The 22,897-nt window shown below is 56.7% G+C and overlaps 1 protein-coding gene across 1 annotated transcript in view; it reads left to right on the top strand.

Moving 5' to 3' along the window:
• Positions 1–22,897, top strand: part of LOC133358825 (probable helicase with zinc finger domain) — a 99,788-nt gene that overhangs the window by 47,729 nt on the left and 29,162 nt on the right. Inside the window, exons 16-21 of the mRNA XM_061577272.1 lie at positions 3,624–3,769; positions 7,380–7,527; positions 13,752–13,935; positions 15,254–15,533; positions 17,062–17,266; positions 17,306–17,419. Coding sequence (XP_061433256.1) covers positions 3,624–3,769; positions 7,380–7,527; positions 13,752–13,935; positions 15,254–15,533; positions 17,062–17,266; positions 17,306–17,419 — 1,077 coding nt within the window. The remainder of the gene's footprint in view (positions 1–3,623; positions 3,770–7,379; positions 7,528–13,751; positions 13,936–15,253; positions 15,534–17,061; positions 17,267–17,305; positions 17,420–22,897) is intronic.

The raw sequence follows: 22,897 nt of genomic DNA, 5'->3' as shown, positions 1-22,897 counted from the left end.
AGCGTCTGCCCCTCTTGTCGTGCGTCGTCTGCCCCTCTTGTCGTGCAGCGTCTGCCCCTCTTGTCGTGCGTCGTCTGCCCCTCTTGTCGTGCAGCGTCTGCCCCTCTTGTCGTGCGTCGTCTGCCCCTCTTGTCGTGCAGCGTCTGCCCCTCTTGTCGTGCGTCGTCTGCCCCTCTTGTCGTGCAGCGTCTGCCCCTCTTGTCGTGCGTCGTCTGCCCCTCTTGTCGTGCAGCGTCTGCCCCTCTTGTCGTGCGTCGTCTGCCCCTCTTGTCGTGCAGCGTCTGCCCCTCTTGTCGTGCGGCGTCTGCCCCTCTTGTCGTGCAGCGTCTGCCCCTCTTGTCGTGCGACGTCTGCTCCAGCGATTTGACAAAATGTTCCGTCGGCGGCATTCCCAAAGCCTCTTTCGGTTTTGAACGCCGCAATTTTTCAGCCCTTCGCCAAATTGCTATCGAATTGCTCCGAACGGCGGGACGTACCCCCCCGATGCATCTTCGTACTCGCTGATGGCAAACGACAAAGACAAAGATCCCCCGTGTAGCCTGAACGGACTGTTGGGGCAAGGGCTGTTAGCGAGTTGCACCTGTGAAGGCCGACACGCCCGGCCGCCTTTGTCTCCCCTGTGGCGATGTTTACACACTGCACCCAGGTACTCATTTGAGGCTGAGTCGACCTAGGGGATGCCCAGGACCGGTTTAGATAATCGTCACCGGTGTTGGTGGCCGTGAGCGGGAATCGAACTCGGGTCGCCGGGTTCGATTCCCGCTCACGGCCACCAGCACCGGTGACGATTATCTGAACCGGAGTCAACCTGAAACGCCATGAGGGAGACAAAGGCGGCCGGGCGTGGTGCTGGCCACCCACCCCCTCGTGTGCCGTGCCGGCCTTCACAGCTGCTACTCGCTAACAGCACTTGCCCCAACAGCCTGCCACAGGCTATACGGGGGGTCTCTGTCTCTGTCCCCGCAAACGCGCACGCGCGCGCGCGTCACAACAATGTTTTTTTGTTTTTTCCGCCGTTGAAGCCGCTGAATGCCTTTTAGCGGGACACTCACGAAATGCGAAAACGACTTCTGTTTTGAAAAATTGGGGAACGAAGAGCGGGGGGTGGGTGGGGGGGAACGTCGTCGTTGTCGTCGCTGAAAAAGCAAAAAAAACAAATAAAAATAATGTTTGTGTCGAGCGTCGTGGTGGCGCACGGTGGCCGGCGGGGGTGGGGGGGGACGGGGGCTGCGGGGGGGAAGTTCGATCCCCGCTTGTCCGTGGCCGCGAGCGCTGATTACACGACCGCCACGTCAGCCGCGGCAGTCGCGACGTGCCGGTTCCCGTGCCCGTGGAATTGGGGCCACCGCCATCGCCACCACCACCACCACTCCCACCGCCACCGCCACCCCCACCCCCACCCCCACCGCCACCGCACCCTTCGATGACGCCCACTCCACCTTCACCGCCACTGCCACCACCGCCACCACCACCGCCACCACCACCCCCGCCTCCACCGCCACCTTTACCTCCACCACCACCTCCACCGCCACCCCCACCTCCACCGCCACCGCCACCACCACCACCACCCCCACCGCCACCCCCACCGCCACCCGCCACCACCACCACCACCACCGCCACCGCCACCTCCACCGCCACCGCCACCACCACCACCACCGCCTCCGCCACCTCCACCGCCACCGCCACCGCCTCCTCCGCCCCCACCGCCACCTCCACCGCCACCGCCACCGCACCCTTCGATGACGCCCACTCCACCTTCACCGCCACCACCACCACCGCCACCACCGCCACCACCACCCCCGCCTCCACCGCCACCGCCACCTCCACCTCCACCACCACCTCCACCGCCACCGCCACCACCACCACCGCCCCCGCCACCGCCACCTCCACCGCCACCACCACCTCCACCACCACCACCACTACCACCGCCACCTCCACCGCCACCTCCACCGCCACCACCGCCACTGCCACCGCCACCACCACCACCACCACCACCACCCCCACCGCCACCCCCACCGCCACCCCCACCGCCACCGCCACCACCACCACCCCCACCGCCACCGCCCCCGCCACCGCCACCGCCACCACCACCACCCCCACCGCTACCACCACCTCCACCGCCACCACCACCTCCACCACCACCACCACTACCACCGCCACCTCCACCGCCACCTCCACCGCCACCCCCACCGCCACCACCACCACCACCACCACCCCCACCGCCACCCCCACCGCCACCTCCACCGCCACCGCCACCACCACCACCCCCACCGCCACCGCCCCCGCCACCGCCACCTCCACCGCCACCACCACCACCCCCACCGCCATCGCCACCTCCACCGCCACCACCACCACCCCCACCGCCTCCGCCACCTCCACCGCCACCTCCACCGCCACCGCCACCACCTCCACCGCCACCTCCACTGCCACCTCCACCGCCACCACCACCGCCACCGCGCCCTTCACCGACGCCCACTCCACGTTCTCAAGATGGCGCTCGACGTCCTAAAGAACGTCCTCCGTGAACTCGCTCGACCCACATGGCCTCCCTCCCCTCGTCATCTCCCTTCCACGCACTCCTCTGTTTGGTCACGGAATGAGTGGAGAAGTGCAGTGCGTCTGTGCGTGTGCGTGTACACGCGTGCGTGCGTGTGCGTGCGTGCGTGTGCGTGTATACGCGTGCGTGCGTGCATGTGCGTGTACACGCGTGCGTGTGCGTGCGTGTGCGTGTACACGCGTGCGTGCGTGTGCGTGTGTGCGTGCGTGCGTGTGTGCGTGCGTGTGTGTGTACACGTGTGCGTGCATTCTTGTGCGTGTGCCACTTGCAGTTGTCTCCCCGGTAGTGCATAGCCAGTTTGCGCGTGCGACTGTCCACGTTGGTGGACAGCCGGTTTGCGCGTGTGTTTACATTCGCATGTGTCTCTGTGTGTGTGTGTCTTTGTGTGTGTCTCTGCGTGCGTGTGTCTCTGCGTGTGTCTCTGCGTGTGTCTCTGTGTGTGTCTCTGTGTGTGTCTCTGTGTGTGTCTCTGTGCGTGTGTCTGTGTGTCTCTGTGTGTGTGTCTGCGTGTGTCTCCGCGTGTGTCTCTGCGTGTGTCTCTGCGCTTGTCTCTGCGTGTGTCTCTGCGTGTCTCTGCGTGTCTCTGCGTGTGTCTCTGCGCGTGTCTCTGCGTGTGTCTCTGCGTGCGTCTGCGTGCGTCTCTGCGTGTGTCTCTGCGTGTGTCTCTGCGTGCGTCTCTGTGTGTGTCTCTGCGTGTGTCTCTGCGTGTGTCTCTGCGTGTGTCTCTGTGTGTGTCTCTGCGTGTGTCTCTGCGTGTGTCTCTGCGTGCGTCTCTGTGTGTGTCTCCGCGTGTGTCTCTGCGTGTGTCTCTGCGTGTGTCTCTGCGTGTGTCTCTGCATGCGTCTCTGTGTGTGTCTCTGTGCGTGTGTCTGTGCTGCGTCTCTGCGTGTGTCTCTGCGTGTGTCTCTGTGTCTCTGCGTGCGTCTCTGCGTGTGTCTCTGTGTGTGTCTCCATGTGTATCTCTGTGTGTGTCTCTGTGCGTGTGTCTGTGTGTCTGTGTGTCTCTGTGTGTGTCTCTGTGTGTGTCTCTGCGTGTGTCTCTGCGTGTGTCTCCGCGTGCGTGCAGCTGTCCCCGGTGGTGCACAGCCGGTTTGCGCGCAAGAAGGGGCTCCACCTGTCGCTGCTGGAGCGCCTCTACGAGCTCTACCCGCCGGCCTTCCCGTGCCGCGTGCTGCTCTGCGAGAACTACCGCTCGCACACCGACATCGTCAGGTAGCCGGCGCCCCGTGGCGCCCGCGATCGGCACCGCGGCTTGCCAGCGGGAGTTCGGCGCGCGGAGCGATCCTCCGCCGGCAACGGGTGGCGCGGCGACGGCGACGCTCGCGACTCGCGGCGGTGGTTACGTTGGAGCGCACATCGGTGTCTCTGTCTGTGTCTCTGTCTGTGTCTCTGTGTCTCTGTGTCTCTGTCGGTGTCTCTGTGTCTCTGTGTCTCTGTCTGTGTCTCTGTGTCTCTGTTGGTGTCTCTGTCGGTGTCTCTGTCGGTGTCTCTGTGTCTGTGTGTCTGTGTCTCGGTGTCTCTGTCGGAGTCTCTGTCGGAGTCTCTGTCGGTGTCTCTGTCTGTGTCTCTGTCTGTGTCTCTGTGTCTTTGTCGGTACCTCTGTGTCTCTGTCTGTGTCTCTGTCGGTGTCTCTGTGTCTCTGTCGGTGTCTCTGTCGGTGTCTCTGTGTCTCTGTGTCTCTGTCGGTGTCTCTGTGTCTCTGTGTCTGTGTCTCTGTCGGTGTCTCGGTGTCTCTGTCGGTGTCTCTGTGTCTCTGTGTCTCTGTCGGTGTCTCTGTGTCTCTGTGTCTCTGTCGGTGTCTCTGTGTCTCTGTCTGTGTGTCTGTGTCTCGGTGTCTCTGTGTCTCTGTGTCTCTGTCGGTGTCTCTTTGTCTCTGTGTCTCTGTCGGTGTCTCTGTGTCTCTGTCTGTGTGTCTGTGTCTGTGTCTCGGTGTCTCTGTGTCTCTGTGTCTCTGTCTGTGTCTCTGTCGGTGTCTCTGTGTCTCTATCGGTGTTTCTGTGTCTCTGTCGGTGTCTCTGTCTGTGTCTCTGTCGGTGTCTCTGTGTCTCTATCGGTGTCTCTGTGTCTCTGTGTCTCTGTCGGTGTCTCTGTGTCCCTGTCTGTCTCTGTGTGTGTCTCTGTGTGTGTCTCTGTGTGTGTCTCTGTGTGTGTCTCTGTGTCTCTGTCGGTTTCTCTGTGTCTCTGTCTGTGTCTCTGTGTCTCTGTCGGTGTCTCGGTCTCCCCTAGGTCGACTCAGCCTCAAATGAGTACCCGGTGCGGTGCGTAGTAAAACATCGCCACTGGAGAGACAAAGGCGGCCGGCCGTGGTGCTGGCCACCCACCCCCTCGTGTGCCACAGTGGCGGCCGGCACAGGCGCTGCTACTCGCTAACAGCACTTGCCCCAGCAGCCTGTTAAGGCTATACGGGGGATCTTTGTCTTTGCGTGTCCGGGGAGCGGCAGCGTAACAGCTGCCGCGCTCCGCTACAAAATCCGACGACCAGAGTTTCGATTCCCACTCGCGGTCGAGAATATTTGAAACCTGGGCCCTCCCCTAGGTCGACTCAGCCATGAGCGCGTACGGCGGCCGGGCGTGGTGTCGGTCATGCGCCTTGGAGGCCTTAGTTGGTGCTCGCTCACAAAACTTGTCCTGCGAAGGCTGTACGGAGGGTGGGGGTCTTTGTCTTTGCGTGCCGCGTGCATCCGAGACATTTCCATCTCGTGCGCCGCTGCTGCTCATTTGCACTGCGGGCTGCTCTTTGAACCGGGGCTGTGGGCCGGCGTGGCTTGATGGCGCTCGTGCGTGATGGATGGGGCGAGCCTTTGAAAAGATTATTCTCGTTCTTTCCGCTGGCAGCGTCGCGGAATTAAATGTCAGCAAACGAACGGGGGGGGGGGGGGGGCGGGCGGGCCGGGAGGGGGGAGGGCACCTTCGTCGCGAAAGTGAAAGAGCGACGCGTGAAATGCAAGGGAGGTTCTTTTTTAGTTTTTACCGCCGTTTCGGCTGTGGGCGCGCGAGCTCGCGAGCGGTCGGCAAACGGGCGACATCACCGCGGCAAGGGGGAACGGGGGGGGGGGGGGGGGGGGGGGCGTCATGCGGGTCTCCGACGGCGCGTTGGCGACACCCGTGCCGAACCGGGGATGCTTGTTCCTGCCCGGTTAGACTCGAGGGGGGGGGGGGGGGAGGTGTGATTGGCACGACGCTCGAGATGGAAAAACCAGGACCATCAATTCCCTTGCGTCCGATTCCCGCCTTTCGCCGATACTCCTCCTCCTGCTGCTGTTCCTCCTCTTCCTCCTCCTCATCTGTCGTCGTCGTCTTCGTCCTGATGTTGCGGTCGGAGTTCACGGTGACCTTCACCTCCCCGCCGGGGAGGAGGAGGAGGGTTACAGGGCGGCAGCTTGGGCCATGTCGTCTGCGTGCGCCAAATCAAACGAAACGATGAAAACTTTATTTCAAATGTTACCCAGGTCAGGGCCCACTGAGCTGTATGTTATAGCTCAGGGGTCGGGAACCTTTTTGACTGGGAGAGCCATAAAAGCCAAATATTTCTAAATATATTTCATTGAGAGCCATATAGTATTTTTAACGTGTAATAAATTAAATATGTCTTACTTTTAATGCGACTTCTGGTGCTGCGTGGTTTTGCTGATGGCCTTGTAGTCTGGTTCGTACGTGGTGAGGTTGAGCTTCGTGCAGGCATTGAGGCCCCGTGAAATTTATCTTCAAAACTAATTTCTGTTTACTTTAAAATGGCACAGTATTATTAAACAATATCACAAGTATTTTAAAATCAGTTCCAAACTGATTTTTTATTTTTTATTATTTTTTTTTCAACTCAAAATTGTCTGGGAGCCATATGCCGTAACTGGAAGAGCCATATATGGCTCGCGAGCCATAGGTTCCCGACCGCTGTTATAGCTCCTTTACAGAAGCGACCTGGCCACTCACGAATGATCGCCTCACGAAGTCGAGGCTTGTCATCACCACGTGGACATTTGCAGCAGCGGCCAAATTCTCCAAATGCACTTTGATTGTAAATGTGGAGCGGGAAAAAACCGGAGGTCCCAGAGAAAATTCCACGCGAGCCCCGGGGAAAGAGAGAGAGAGGGAGAGACACACAAACTCCAAATATAGAGCAAGCGTCAGGGTGCTGAACGAACCCACGACCTCCTGCATACATGGTGAGGTAGTTAACATCTCATAGCTACTATTGCACCCATTTTCATGGTAGAAGGGCTGTAGTTGCTGATGATCACTAATTGGAGCGATGGCTGTATGCCTCATAGCAGTAGGGGCTGTAGTTGCTGATGGTCACTAACTGGAGCAAACTTCAAATATGCAGCAGGCGTCAGGGTTATTATTGAACTGACGACCTCCTGCATACCAGGCGAGGTAGTTAACATCTCCTAGCCACCGTGATGATGATGAGAGAGAGAGAGACACGCAAACTCCAAACATACAGCAGCAGGCGTCAGGGTCAGGATCTAACCCACGACCTCCTGCACACCAGGCGAGGTAGTTAACATCTCCTAGCCACTGTGATGATGATGATGAGAGAGAGACACGCAAACTCCAATTATACAGCAGCAGGCGTCAGGGTCGGGATCGAACCCACGACCTCCTGCACACCAGGCGAGGTAGTCATCATCTCCTAGCCACCGTGATGATGATGAGAGAGACATGCAAACTCCAAATATACACCGTGGCGCCCGTTCTCGCGGGACGACGTCGGGCGGTTCGCGATGTGACCCCTCGACCCCACCGTCGCGGTCGACGCTAACGACGGCAACACAAACGTCGTGGTTTTGAAGTTTTTGTTGTTGATCTGGCCGCCCCGCAGCCTCACGTCGGAGCTGTTCTACGAGGGGAAGCTGGCGGCCAGCGGGCGTCAGCCGGCGCACGGCGAGCTGCAGCCGCTGGCGTTCTACACGGCGCGCGGGGAGGCCGTGCAGGACAAGAACAGCACCGCCTTCTACAACAACGCCGAGGCAAGGCACACGGCCCTCCCGCCCGCTAGGCAGGGTGGTGGTGGTGGGGGTGGTGGGGATCGTGGTGGGGGTGGTGGGGATTGTGGTGGTGGTGGTGGGGATTGTGGTGGTGGTGGTGGGGGTGGTGGGGATTGTGGTGGTGGGGGTGGTGATGGTGGGGATCGTGGTGGTGGTGGTGGGGATTGTGGTGGTGATCGTGGTGGTGGTGGTGATCGTGGTGGTGGTGGTGGTGATCGTGGTTGTGGTGGTGGGGGTCGTGGTGGTGTGGATTGTGATTGTAATTCGGGTGATGGCCATCGTGGTGGTGGTGGTGGTGGTAGTGATCGTGGTGGTGGTGGTGATCGTGGTGGTGGTGGTGATCGTGGTGGTGATTGTGATCGTGGTGGTGGTGATCGCGGTGATGGTGTGGATTGTGGTGGTGATCGTGGTGGTGGTGGGGATTGTGGTGGTGGTAGTGATTGTGATTGTGGTGGTGATTGTGGTGGTGGTGGTGATCGTGGTGGTGGTAGTGATCTTGGTGGCGATCACGGTGGGGAAGCGTTGTCGCAGCAGTCAGAGCGCTGCGCTGTGAACCCGGCGACCCGACTTCGATTCCCGCTCACGGCCAACAGCGGCGATGAATATCTGAACCGGCCCCGGGCCTCCCCTACGTTGACTCGGCCTCAAACCATTCCCTGGCGCGGTGTGTAAACATCGCTAGCACTGGGGAGACAAAGGCGGCCGGGCGTGGTGCTGGCCACCCACCCCCTCTATGTGCCGCCGTGCCGGCCTTCATAGGCGCCGCTTGCTAACGGCGCTTGCCCCAAGAGTGGGATGTTTAAGGGGGGTATTTGTCTTCTTGGTTCTTTCGGTAAAGTCACATAGAATGGAAACAATAAAAATAATAAAATTAAACATAATAAAATAATTCTCACGACGTTTCGGCCACAACGCAAGCAGCCGTCATCGGGTGAAGACCAGGTCTGTCGGGGAGACAGCGTCTGAATGAAACACCACCACGCTTGGAGCGTATATTTAAGCTGGGTTGGAAGGGGGGGGAAGGGCGCCTTGACAAGAATTTGCATATCAAGAGGAATTTAGCATATTTATGGGAAATGCAGGAATGTGATTAGTACTACTTATGCCCGTGCATTATGCAGGGCTGATGAAGGTGATGGTATAAAGGTGGCAGCCGTCGCTGGGGGCGGCTGTCGTAGCCGCAGAGCGCAGCAGCACCCCATTGGAGGGGGCTATTCTTGGCTGCCCCCCTAAAGCCGCGCTCGCGTCAACGACGCCGGCAAGAAGCGGACGCGACGCTGACGCCGCGTCTCGGAAAAAAATCTGATTGATTTCCCCCCCCCTCCCCCCCCCACTCTGCGCGTTAGCTCCCATCGCCTCCCGGCGTGATTGCGGACTGCGATCGCTCCCCCGCGTCTCCCTCTCCGCTTCGCTCCCCTCGGCTCGCTAGCGCGGCGCACCCCTTCACCTCGGGGTTTGATTCCGCTGTTCGATTACTTTTCTCGGGTTTCAGATCGCGCGAGTTGGATGTTTTTTGTCGTGAACTCCACCTCCCCCTCCTCCTCCACCTCCCCCTCCTCCTCCCCCCCCTCCTCCTCCCCGCTCCCCCCGTCCCCCCTCCGCTCTTCCACCCGACACGGGCGATTTTAATGAAGGCGGCGGCGCCACCGTCACCGTCGTCGTTGTTGGAAAGCGATGCAACGCACGGCACCGGCGATGACGCCGGTCGCCGTGAAAGCCGCGACCGTGTTCAGTCGCGGAGCCCCTCGGCACCCGTCGCGATCGCCGATCTCCCTCCCGTGACGGACTCACGTCAACTTCCGCGCCGGGAAGATCGGATCAAAGCACAGGCGCCACGGTGGCTAGGAGATGTTAACTACCTCACCTGGTATGCAGGAGGTCGTGGGTTCAATCCCGACCTTGACTCCTGCTGCTGTATATTTGTAGTTTCCGTGTCTCTCTCTCATCGTCATCACGGTGGCTAGGAGATGTTAACTACCTCGCCTGGTGTACAGGAGGTCGTGGGTTCGATCACGACCTTGACTCCTGCTGCTGTATATTTGGAGTTTGCGTCTCTCTCTCCCTCCCCGCGGTCACGTGGATTTTTGTCCGGGTCCTCCGTTTTTTCCCCTTCACATTTAGAACCGAACGTGCGTTCAGGGTTATTTGTCCGCGATACGTTTCCACGTGATGATGATGATAATGGGCCACTTCGTTGGGGCTAGCATTTGTTCCGGCCCAGGTCGCTTCTGAATAAGTGCCACTCCATAGCCCAGTGGGCTTTCCCTGGGTAAGATAAAAAGTTTTTAGTTGAAACCCCCATCGACCTCTGAATCGCAAGTCCGGCACGTACCGTGCAGACGTTTAAATAACGAACGCCGTCGCCCGCTAATTGCATTCTGGCCTAATCCCCCCCCTCCCCACCCCTCCCCACCCCTCCCCACCCCTCCCACCTTCCGCGCGTCCCACCATGACGGGGCGACCCACTCTGCCAAGACGCATCGCGCTCGCCCGTAAACACGTCGGCTTCATTAACATGTTTACGGTGGCAGCGGTGAGCTTAAGTGCACTCCGCCTTGACATTGCGTGGGCGGTGACGGAGCGGCAAATTAATGGTTTGGGAACGGGCCGGGCGAGAGAGAGAGCAGCCCGGCGGACACGAGAGCTGTGAGGTGGTGGTGGGGGGGGAGGAGGCTCCTAAACCTGCCACTATCCGGGGCTGACTCGCCCGCCCGCTCGCCCGCCCGCTCGCTCAACAAAGCGATGGCCTCTCAAAGGACGGCTCGGCTCAATGGCTTCTCAGTTTGTTTGTTCATGCTCCCCGTCCGCTTCAGCGATGTTTTAATTTTACTTCTTGGTTCTTTCGGTAAAGTCACGTAGAACGGAAATAATAAAATAATAATAAAATATAATAAAATAATATAATGAAATAACATATTATGTTTTATTTTTATTATTATTCTTATTTTATTATTTCCATTCTACGTGATGACTTTACCGAAAGAACCAAGAAGATGAATCCCTGCAGTCACGAAAGCTTTAAATCGAAGTTTTAATTTTTGGATAATCACCCTCCCTCGCCGCCGCCGCCGCGACGGTGTGCCGCTCGTGTGTCGCGATTCACACCGGAGGAATCCGATGAGCTATTAAGCTCTTTTTCACAGATGTATCCGGGTTCAGCGCGGTGGGCTAGATATGCCCGGGGGGAGGCGGGGTATCTGAGTAGTCTGTGTGTCTCCGCGTGGGTCTCTGTGTGAGGAATCTATAGATCTGTGTGAGTCTATGGGTCTCTGTGTGAGGAGTCTATAGATCTGTGTGAGTCTATGGGTCTCTGTGTGAGGAGTCTAAGGGTCTCTGTGTGAGGAGTCTGGGTCTCTGTGTGAGGAATCTATAGGTCTGTGTGAGTCTATGGGTCTCTGTGTGAGTCTGGGTCTCTGTGTGTCTCTTTGTGGGTCTCTGTGTGAAGAATTTATAGGTCTGTGTGAGTCTGGGTCTCTGTGTGAGTCTGGGTCTCTGTGTGTCTCTTTGTGGGTCTCTGTGTGAGGAATCTATAAGTCTGTGTGAGTCTGGGTCTCTGTGTGAGTCTGGGTCTCTGTGTGTCTCTTTGTGGGTCTCTGTGTGAAGAATCTATAGGTCTGTGTGAGTCTGGGTCTCTGTGTGAATCTGGGTCTCTGTGGTAGTCTATGGGTCTCTGTGTGTGCCTATGGGTCTCTGTGTGAGTCTGGGTCTCTGTGTGAGTCTGTGGGTCTCTGCGTGAGTCTGTAGGTCTCTGTGTGAATCTGGGTCTCTGTGTAGTCTGTGGGTCTCTGTGGTAGTCTATGGGTCTCTGTGTGTGCCTATGGGTCTCTGTGTGAGTCTGGGTCTCTGTGTGAGTCTGTGGGTCTCTGTGTAGTCTGTGGGTCTCTGTGTGAGGAGTCTATGGGTCTCTGCGTGATGCCTTTTGGGTCTCTGTGTGAGGAATCTATGGGTCTGTGTGAGTCTATGGGTCTCTCTGTGTGCTTATGGGTCTCTGTGTGAGGAGTCTGGGTCTCTGTGTGAGTATGGGTCTCTGTGTGAGGAGTCTATGGGTCTCTGTGTGTGCCTATGGGTCTCTCTGTGAGGTGTCTATGGGTTTCTGTGTGTGAAGTCTGTGGGTCTCTGTGTGAGGAATCTATATGTCTGTGTGAATCTGGGTCTCTGTGTGAGTCTGGGTCTCTGTGTGAATCTATGGGTCTCTGTGTAGTTTGTGGGTCTCTTTGTGAGTCTATGGGTCCATGTGTGAGGAGTCTATGGGTCTCTGCGCGGGAAGTCGGTGGGTCTCTGTGTGTGCGAATCTGTGGGGTATCGGTGCTCCAATGCTACGCTTGAGGACCTGGTCTAATCGCTGTGGTTGGGTGGCTGGCACCTGCCTTCGAACCCCGGTCCTCAGCGGGACCCGGCACAACCCTTTGGCTTTCCGAGCAGCTCGGCCACCTCGACACGACCCCACGGAGGTGGAGCAATGGGGTCGACCTCCCACCATCAACGCCATCAACACCACCAAAGACTAAAGATCCCCACGTGTAGCCTTAACAGAGTGTAGGGGCAAGTGCTGTTAGCGAGCACCTATGAAGGCCGGCACTGTGGCGCACGAGGGGGTGGGTGGCCAGCACCACGCCCCGACCGCCTTTGTCTCCCCAGTGCCGATGTTTACACACCGCACCAGGTACTCATTTGAGGTTGAGTCGACCTAGGGGTGGCCCAGGTACCGGTTCAGATAATCGTCACCGGTGTTGACCGTGAGCGGGAATCGAACTCGGGGCGCCGGATTCGGAGTGCAGCGCTGACCGCTACGCTACCACTCCTCACGAGCACCACCAACAGCGCCACCAACAGCGCCACCAACAGCACCACCAACACCGCCACCAACAGCGCCACCAACAGCGCCACCAACAGCATCACCAACAGCACCACCAACAGCGCCACCAACAGCATCACCAACAGCGCCACCAACAGCATCACCAACAGCGCCACCAACACCACCACCAACAGCGCCACCAACACCACCACCAACAGCGCCACCAACAGCACCACCAACAGCACCACCAACAGCGCCACCAACACCACCACCAACAGCGCCACCAACAGCATCACCAACAGCGCCACCAACAGCACCACCAACAGCACCACCAACAGCGCCACCAACAGCGCCACCAACAGCGCCACCAACAGCGCCACCAACAGCACCACCAACAGCACCACCAACAGCGCCACCAACACCACCACCAACAGCGCCACCAACAGCGCCACCAACAGCGCCACCAACAGCACCACCAACAACCGCCATTTGCCACTAAGTGGCGGTGACGTCACCACGACGCTTGTGCCAGGCCATGTGCACCTTGAGGCTACCACTTGAAGTGTCGAACGCCCGCTGGCAGGAGGTCACGGGGCAGACCCAGCAGGTGCCACAGGTCGACTGACTGAGATGACCGAGATGACTGGCTGATGCACCACCTGTGCCCCCTACTGTGCCAACTTGTTGTGCTTTAGCCACCCGGCGCTTCGCTCGTTGTTGTGAGCGTTGTTGTTGGAGGGCGACTGCCTCCAACTGCCCAGTAGCGTCCTTCACGAGCCTCCTCCACAGAGGCCGATCTTGACACCACCAATAGCACCACCAACAGCACCACCAACAGCACCACCACCAGCACCAACATCCATCATCACGATGACCAACAGGAACTGCGCCGCCAGCAGGATTGTCGTTAACCTTGTCTCTGTGTGTGCGTCTCTGCGTGTGTGTGTCTCTGTGTGTGTGTGCGTCTCTGTGTGTGCGTGTCTCTGTGCGTGTCTCTGCGTGTGCGTCTCTGTGTGCGTGTGCGTCTCTGTGTGCGTCTCTGCGTGTGTGTGTCTCTGTGTGTGTGCGTCTCTGCGTGTGTGTGTGCGTCTCTGTGTGTGTGCGTCTCTGTGTGAGTGTGTGCGTCTCTGTGTGTGCGTGTCTCTGTGTGTATGCGTCTCTGTGTGTGTGTGTGTGCGTCTCTGCGTGTGTGCATCTCTGCGTCCCTGCGTTGCGTGCGTGTGTGCGTGCGTCTGTGTGTGTCTGTGCGTGCGTCTGTGTGTGTGTGCGTCTGCGTGCGTCTGTGCGTGCGTCTGTGCGTGCGTCTGTGCGTGCGTCTGTGTGTGTCTGTGCCTGCGTGCGTCTGTGCGTGCGTCTGTGCGTGCGTCTGTGCGTGCGTGCGTGTGTGCGTGTGTGCGTGTGCGTGTGGCAGGTGTTTGAGCTGGTGGAGCGCGTGGAGGAGGTGTGCCGCAAGTGGCCCGTGGCGTGGGGGAAGCTGGGCGAGGGCAGCGTGGGGGTCGTGACCCCGTACGCCGACCAGGTGTTCCGCATCCGCTCGCAGCTGCGCAAGAAGCGGCTGTACGACGTCAGCGTCGAGCGCGTCCTCAACGTGCAAGGTGGGCGCGGCCACGGCCTCGCGGTCGTCGTGGCGACGGCCTCGTGGTCGTCGCGGCGACGTCCTCGTGGTCGTCGCGGCGACGGTTTCGCGGTCGTCGCGGCGACGGTCTCGTGGTCGTCGTGGCGACGGTCTCGTGGTCGTCGCGGCGACGGTTTCGTGGTCGTCGTGGTGACATCCTCGTGGTCGTCGCGGCGACGGTTTCGCGGTCGTCGCGGCGACGGCCTCGCGGTCGTCGCGGCGACGGCCTCGCGGTCGTCGTGGCGACGGTCTCGTGGTCGTCGTGGCGACGGTCTCGTGGTCGTCGTGGCGACGGTCTCGCGGTCGTCGCGGCGACGGTCTCGTGGTCGTCGTGGCGACGGCCTCGCGGTCGTCGTGGCGACGTCCTCGCGGTCGTCGTGGTGACGTCCTCGCGGTCGTCGTGGCGACGTCCTCGCGGTCGTCGCGGCGACAAGGGTCCCAGGTCCAACTCCCGACTCGAATCTCCTTCTGCGCGTAGTTGTTGCGTTGTCTTTTGCCGTTATTCTCTGGTCTGACTGACGCTGGTGGTGAGACTCGGCCATACAGAAGGCTGTCGCTGGCGGAGACCAGTCGGTTTCCAAGACGATGCATCATACGTCATTGTCAGGGCGCATTTGTGAGCATGTTTTCTAAAAGTGCCGTGTTAGCGGGTAACGCAGGAACTTGCAGAAATCTATTTACGTGGTGTTTGAACATCTTAACACAACTCTAGAAAGGATAAAGCCTATTCTTATTGTACACCGTGCGTGAGTGAGTGAGTGAGGGAGCGGTGGTGCAGGGGTTGGCGCGCTGCGCTGCGAACCTGGCGACCCGAGTTCGGTCCCTGTTCACGGCCTACACCGGTGACTGTTATCTTACCATAATAATAAAAAGGGGGTCTGTCCTGGCTCCTCCCCCCTCAACCGGTCTATATACGGGGTAGGATCTCTTGTAATCTCTCATTTACTTGATACAGCTATCGGGCTGTGACGGTTCCACCTGAACACGGAAGCTTGTGTTGCCTCCGAAACGTGATTTTATTTTTATTTTATTAATTTAAATTTTTTACCTACGTGACTTTACCGAAAGAACCCAAGAATATGACTGTTATCTTCACAAGTCCCGGGGCCCTCCCATAGGTTGGCTCGGCCTGATCCGCGTACCCGGTGCGATGTGTAAACATCGCCACTGGGGAGACAAAGGCGGCCGGGCGTTCTACCGGCCACCCACTCCCTCGTGCGCCGTGCCGAAATTCCTCGGCGCTTGCCCCGACAGTCCTGGCTCTACATGGGATCTTTGCCTCTTGCGCGCGCTCACAGGCAAGCAGTTCCGCGTGCTCTTCCTGAGCACGGTACGCACGCGGCACACGCGGCGCCACGGCACGGACACCGGCTCCGTCGCCGTCGCGCCGGCGCTCGTCGTCACGGCGACGGGGGAAGGCGCCGCCGCGTCCGCCGAGCAGTGCCGGGACCCGCTGGACGACCTGGACCTGGGCTTCCTGTCCGACCCCAAGCTGCTCAACACGGCCATCACGCGGGCACAGTCGCTCCTCGCCGTCGTGGGCGACCCCGTGGCGCTCTGCTCGCTCGGGAAGTGCAGGTAATGGCCCCCCCTCCCCCGGCGGAGGATGATGGTGGTGGTGGTGGTGATGGCGGTGGTGGCGGTGGGTGATGAGGTTGGTGGCGGTGGTGGTGGCGGTGGTGGCGGTGGTGCTGATGATGATGATGCTGCTGGTGGTGCCGGTGATGGTACTGGTCGTGAGAGTCGTGGTGAAGGTGCTGGTGATGGTGGGTGGCGGCGATGATGAAAGTCGTGGTGGTGGCGGTGGTGGCGGTGGTGGTGGCGGTGGTGGTGGTGGTGGCGGTGATGGCGGTGGTGGTGGCGGTGGTGGCGGTGGTGCTGATGATGATGATGCTGCTGGTGGTGCCGGTGATAGTACTGGTCGTGTGAGTCGTGGTGAAGGTGCTGGTGATGGTGGGTGGCGGCGATGATGAATGTCGTGGTGGTGGTGGTGGCGGTGATGATGAAAGTCGTGGTGGTGGTGGTGGATGCTGGTGAGAGTGACGGTGAACAGCGGGTGGTGCTGGTTGCCGGTGGGGTGACGGCGCTGCTGGCTGAAGGGGTTCTGACGGGGCTTTGGGGTTGATGGCGGGGGGGGGGGGGGCGCTGGTGGTACCGGGGGTATTATCGGCGATATTTCCACAACGCAGAGTTTTTCAGGAACACAACTACCCCACCGTGTAGTCGGTGATGTTGGTGGCAAGGTCAGAATTCCGTGTCCATAATAGGGGGGGGGGGGGGGGGGTGGGGGGCGGCACGGGTTAAGAGCGTTCCAACAACAAGCAGCAGTACAAACCACGATAGTAGTGCGGCAGAGTACGACAAAGGCAAACGAATCGCACCAACGCACACAAATAACGACACGAAACCATTCCCATCCTACCAGGCGAAACCCACGGAGGTAGTAACGCGACATTTCTCAGAAGCGGCCTGCCCGCAGACGATCGCTGAGCAAAGTGGGCCCCGTCGTTTGGACACGCGGTCGGGCCAACGGGTTGCTGAGTTAAATTTCGATTTAAAGCTTCTTTCGTGACTGCAGGGATTCATCTTCTTGGTTCTTTCGGTAAAGTCACGTAGAAGAAAAATAATAAAATAATAAAAATAAAACATAATAAAAGAATATAATAAAATAACGCGATAAAATAAAATAATTAAATAATTGGTCTGTGTTCTGAAAGAATATCGTGTAATAATATAATAAAATAATAGAATAACATCATTTAATAAAATAATACTTTCATTTTTCGATTTAAAGCTTTCGTGACTGCAGGGATTCATCTTCTTGGTTCTTTCGGTAAAGTCACGTAGAAGGGAAGTAATAAAATAATAAAAATAAAACATAATAAAATACAATTCTCACGACATTTCGGCCACAACGCAAGCAGCCGTCCTCAGGTGAAGACCAGGTCTGTCGGGGAGACAGCGTCTGAATGCAGCCGTCCTCAGGTGAATACCAGGTCTGTCGAGGAGACAGCGTCTGAGCGTCTGCCACTCCCCCCCCTCCACTCCCCCCCCCTCCACCACCGTCACCACCACCACCACCACCACGTTCCATCGCCGGCGGCAGGAAGCTGTGGGAGCGCTTCATCGGCGCGTGCCACGACAGCGGCAGCCTGCAGGGCACCACGCTGGAGCAGATCCGCGCGGAGCTGGACGGCGTGGAGCTCAAGAAGTCGTACGTGCTCAACCCGCTCGCGCCCGAGTTCGTGCCGCGGGCGCTGCGGGCCGCCGCCGCCGCCGCGGCCGCCACTTACTTCCCCTCCTCGCCCTCCGCCGGGAGCGGTGGCGGCGGTGGAGGAGGAGGTGGTGGAGGAGGAGGTGGCGGAGGTGGAGGAGGTGGAGGAGTAGGAGGTCAGCACGCGTGGGAGCAGCTGCACGGAGGACTGCCCGACGTGATCACGCACAAGCCGCACTCGCCCTCACAGGTGCCGCCCCCGTGCCCACTTCCTCCCCCTCCTCCTCTTCCTCTTCCAAATCCTCCTCCTCCTCCTGACCTCCTCATCCTCCTCCCAATCCTTCCACTCCTCATCCTCCTCATCCTCTTCCAACTCCTCCTGCTCCTTCTCATCCTCCTCCCACTCCGCATCCTCCTCCCAACTCCTCCTACTCATCCTCTTCCAACTCCTCATCCTCCTGACCTCATTCTCCTCCCACTCCTCCCACTCCTCATTCTCCCACTCCTCCTCCTGACCTCCTCATCCTCCTCCCACTCCTCCTCATGCTCCTCCCACTCGTACCCCCTCATTCTCCGCATCCTCCTCCCACTCCTCTTCATCCTCCTCCCACTCGTACCCCCTCATTCTCCGCATCCTCCTCCCACTCCTCCTCATCCGCCTTGCCGCCGCCGCTCGGCGATTCTGTCTTGTGCGCCGTGCGTTGACGCGGCGACGTGTCCCGAGTGGCAGCCTGGCCTTGCCGCCTACGTTGCGATGGTAGGTAAGACGTGGCCCGCTGGCTCGGAGGTCAGAGACGCTCGCTCGCCTCCGCTGAGATCCCGGGTTTCGAATCCAGGTTGCAGCCACCCGAGGTCAAGTTGGGTTCGTCACGTGCAGTGAGTTGATGGTTTTGGCGCGGTCACCTGTGACTCGCGCAGAGAGGCGTACGCTCTCACAGAGACACACAGAGACCCGGGCCTCGCATAGAGACCCGCAGACTCATGTAGACACCAATAGACTCACATAGAGACCCGTAGACTCACATAGAGACCCGCAGACTCACATAGACACCAATAGACTCGCAAAGAGACCCACAGACTCACATAGAGACATGTAGATTTTCGAAATCACCAAAAATAAAGCTACAGCAACAACGTAACATTGATCATAGGAACTGTGATTCAAATTTAACAAAAAACGATGTAATAAACGATGTACGTGAAATGTCGTCTCGTTTGGTGAGGAGGGAGCCCCAGGGTGGCTCGGGAGGTCAGGAAGGTCAGAGACGCTGAGCCCGGCACCGCTGAGGGTCTGGGTTCGAATCCAGGTATCATGGAGACCCGTACACAGAAACCTATACATTCCCATAGAGCCCCGTAGACTCGCACAGAGCCCCCCCCATACGTTGCCATAGATCCCGATAGCGTCGCACAGACTGGGTTGTGATTGAACTGCGTTCTCTAGCGTGGTGAGTTAAGGGTCCCAGGCCAGTCACCGCTTGGTACACACGGAAATAACGTGTGCTTACGATCGGACGTAGGATGGAGAGTCTTGAGCGAAACACTAGGCCGTTTGGTCGTCATTTCCCTATTAAGTGAACATGCCAACGTGCGTGCAATACAACACAGCGGCTCCCTCGGTTAACGACATTTAATCGGTTCCACGAAAACCACCTTGGCCCGACGTGATCGCAAATCTAATATCGGAAATGCACGTCGGAGGTTTAATGAGCTACATCACAGAGTTCTAGATTTTAAGCTTTCGTGACTGCAAGTATTCATATTCTTAGGTTTTTTTCGGTAAAGTCACGTAGGTAAAAAATTAAAATTAATAAAAGTAAAATTATTTTATTTTTATTTTACTTTTATTAATTTGTATTTTTAAATCTTTTATATTAAGTTCGCTTGCTTGCTTGCTTGCGTGCTTGCTTACGACCGTGCAAATCTTTCGGTCGTTTTTTAACCCACTTCCCGTGATCCAATCGAGCTGACATTTTCCACACAGACTCGTTGTGCGAGACAATTAATGTTCGTGAAAAAAAATTCCCAACATTTTACACTTTTTAGGCAAAATTTTTTTATTTTACATATATTCAAATAGAACTCATTCATGGCTTTGGCTGAACGTCACAGTGTAGGAGCCCAGAGCGTAACCCCTCCACAGGCCGTGGCGGAGTAGCGCAGTTGGTAGCGCCCTCGCTTCCCATGCCAAAGGTCGCGGGATTGATCCCCGCGTCCTCCACAGGCGAATATATTTTTAAATCCTTTATATTAAGTTCGCTGCCACGCATATAAAGGATTTATAGTGAAAAACTTTGTTTTTACGGGTTATACTTATTTACCTACGTGACTTTACCGAAAAAACCTAAGAATATACATCACAGACGTTTCGATCGCAACACAAGCGATCGTCCTCAGGCGGGAAAAATTAATCCAGCAGTGGAACTGCTGAATCACGTGACTTTACCGAAAGAATCAGAGTGTATGGATTCCTGCAGTCACGAAAGCTTCAAATCAAAGTCGCTTAATTAGCTCTTTCGTCTCAATTGGTGCTAGAGGCTCAAAAGAAAGCTGTCTCTGGTGTGGACCAATCAGTTTCAAGGACAATGCATATAATATTATAGTGCGTTTTTTGTTTGCATTTTGACCACAAGTATTGTGGTTAATGCAGACGCGATTCCTTGTAAAAAGGTTTTAGTTTTGTTGCCAGAAAAAAGGGGAAAAACCCTACTTTTGTAATAGTAATAGGTTTTTACCCTTTCAACTGGTACAACAACTGACACCTTTATACAAGGAATCATGTTTGCAATAACCACAACACAAGCAGTCAAAATGCAAACAAAAAGAGACAACTCTGATAATGATATGCACTGTCCTTGAAGTTGATTTGTCCACACCCGAGACAGCTTTTCTTAGAGCCTAGTCTCCATTGGTGTTGGATCAGATGACGCCAAAAGGCGTACAACTCAAAGACAGCGCACCATCAGAGTATTGAGAGCTCGGGGTAAGCATTTACACTATGAGACCTTCTTTACCAGTGGCAACAATATAGTAGTAGGTTTTTACCCTTTCAACTGGTATAAAAACTGACACCTTTATATTATCAGAGTTGTTTCTTTTTGTTTGCATTTTGACTGCTTGTGTTGTGGTTATTGCAAACATGATGCCTTGTATAAAGGTGTCAGTTTTTCGATTTAAAGCTTTCGTGACTGCAGGGATTCATCTTCTTGTTTTATTTTTATTATTTTATTACTTCCCTTCTACGTGACTTTACCGAAAAAACCAAGAAGGTGTCAGTTTTTGTACCAGTTGAAAGGGAAATCACTTGATGCAGCTAATCTGGCTGTGACAGTTTCACCTGATGACGGAGACTTGTGTTGCCTCCGAAACGTCGTGATTTTAATTATTTTATTTTTATTAATTTTAAGTTCATTTTTTACCTACGTGACTTTACCGAAAAGAGTATGAATCCTTGCACTCACGAAAGTTTCAAATCTAGAAAGGATAAAACCTATTACTATATTATTGCCACTGGTAAAGGAGGTCTCACAGTGTAAACTCTACCATTGTTGTTGTTGTTTTAAGTTGCCCAATTAAAGGGCTTCGTCCCCGCTTGTGCGGGCCGTCTCCCCGCTGATAACAGAGGCGCGGCAATACCAGCAGCTCCCTCTTTAAAAAAAAAAAAACTTCACGGCTCCGTGATTACAAATTGCCGGGCGCTCGCAAAGCGATGACGGACTGACGCTGCAGATTTCTGCGCGAATGTCTGTGCGTGCATGCGTGGTGGTGAATGTGTGAATATTAATGTGTGCCCGGCTGTGGTGCGGGGAGCGGCGGTGGCGTTAGCGATCGGCGCGCTGCGCTCTGCGCCGCGAACCCGGCGACCCGAGTTCGATTCCCGCTCGTCGGCCGCGAATATCTGAACCGGTCCCGAGCCTTTCCCCAGCTAGCGTCTGATGCGCTGTGTGAACATCGCCACTGGGGAGACAAAGGCGGCCGGGCGTGGTGCTGGCCACCCACCCCCTCGTGTGCCTTGCTGACCTTCATAGGCGCTCGCTCACAGCACTTGCCCCTACAGTCTGTTAAGTCTTTAAGTCCATCCATCCTACGTGTTAAAGTCTTTAAGTCTATACGGGGATCGTTGTGTGTGCTGTGCGGGTGTCTGTTCGCGACGTGTAAACATTTTGGTGGTGTCTGCCCTTCTCCCCCTTGCCCACTCGCACACAAAGACAGATCACCGGAATAGCCTTAACAGACTGTTGGGGCAAGTGCAGACATCGCACGAGGTACTCATTGGAAGGCCGAGTTGACCTAGGGGTTGCCCAGGACCAGTTCAGATAATCGTCACCGGTGTTTGCCGTGAGCGGGAATCGAACCCGGGTGGCCAGGTTCGTAGCGCAGCATAGCACTAACCTGCTGCACTACCGCACACACACAGACACTCAGCCCCAAATACACGGAAATCCACACATACCCACGCACACGCACACACTCCGCTTATCTGTTTCGCCGATCTAGTTCAGACCGACTTTGCCACATATCTCACCTCGGCACATTGGCGACCGGTTGGATTTAAATTGCAAACCTTGCGCTTACGAATGCTCCTATTCGAGTACGACCGTCTGCTTTGGCAAACGCCAACTTTGAAGGTTCGCCGGGGCGGTATCGACGCCCTGAGATGGAACTCAAGTCCATCGCTCTCTTCCCCGCCAGGCGTTGCGCTAACTGCTGCGTCACTGCTCCCCAAAGACAAAGATCCCCCGTGTAGCCTTAACAGACTGTAGGGGCAAGTGCTGTTAGCGAGCAGCACCTATGAAGGCCGGCACGGCGCACGAGGCGGTGGGTGGCCAGCACCACGCCCGGCCGACCTTTCTCTCCCCAGTGGCGATGTTTACACACCGCACCAGGTACTCATTTGAGGCTGAGTCGTCCTAGGGGAGACCGAGGCCCAGGACGGGTTCAGATAATCGTCGGCCGTGAGCGGGAATCGAACTCGGGTGGCCCGGATTCGTAGCGCAGCGCGCTAACCGCTACTGCACCACCGTTCCCCAAACGCACACACACACAAGCGCGCGCGTGTTCAAATCTAAATGCAAAGCTCCTCCGTGTCCGAGTTAATCGAATGCGACGAGGGACAGCTTGTGGCATCGGGTCTGTCGGCCCCGGGGTCTGCAGCTGTTTGCACCGCCTCCTGCTCCTGCGCTTTTGTGTGGCGCAAACGTCGTCGCGGCGTTGTGGAACAGACGGATACTAAAACTTCGATGTAAAGCTTCTTTCGTGACGGCAGCAGGGATTCATCTTCTTGGTTCTTTCGGTGAAGTCACGTAGAATGGAAATAATAAAATAATAAAACATAATAAGATAATTCTCACGACGTTTCGGCCACAACGCAAGCAGCCGTCCTCAGGTGAAGAACAGATTCATTCAGACGCTGTCTTTCCGACAGACCTGTTGTTCACCTGAGGACGGCTGCTTGCGTTGTGGCCGAAACGTCGTGAGAATTGTATTTTATAATGTTTTATTTTTATTATTTTATTATTTCCCTTCTACGTGACTTTACCGAAAGAACCAAGAAGAAGATACTAAAACTGTTCGCTCTTTTTTGTTTCTTTTCCCGGGTCAGGCCCACCAAGCTACGAAGCGAACCTGGCCACGAACGGTTAGCTCAGCATCGTGGCTCAACATCGCGCAGGATGCCACCGTAGCCAAATAACTCGGGAACGCGCGACGTTGATTCTGAACGTGGAGG

Source organism: Lethenteron reissneri, chromosome 63 (genome assembly GCF_015708825.2).
Source record: "Lethenteron reissneri isolate LAM-NWPU_2019-01 chromosome 63, ASM1570882v1, whole genome shotgun sequence".
In the NCBI taxonomy this organism is placed as follows: Eukaryota; Metazoa; Chordata; class Hyperoartia; order Petromyzontiformes; family Petromyzontidae; genus Lethenteron; species Lethenteron reissneri.
This window is presented reverse-complemented; position numbering and strand designations above follow the sequence as displayed.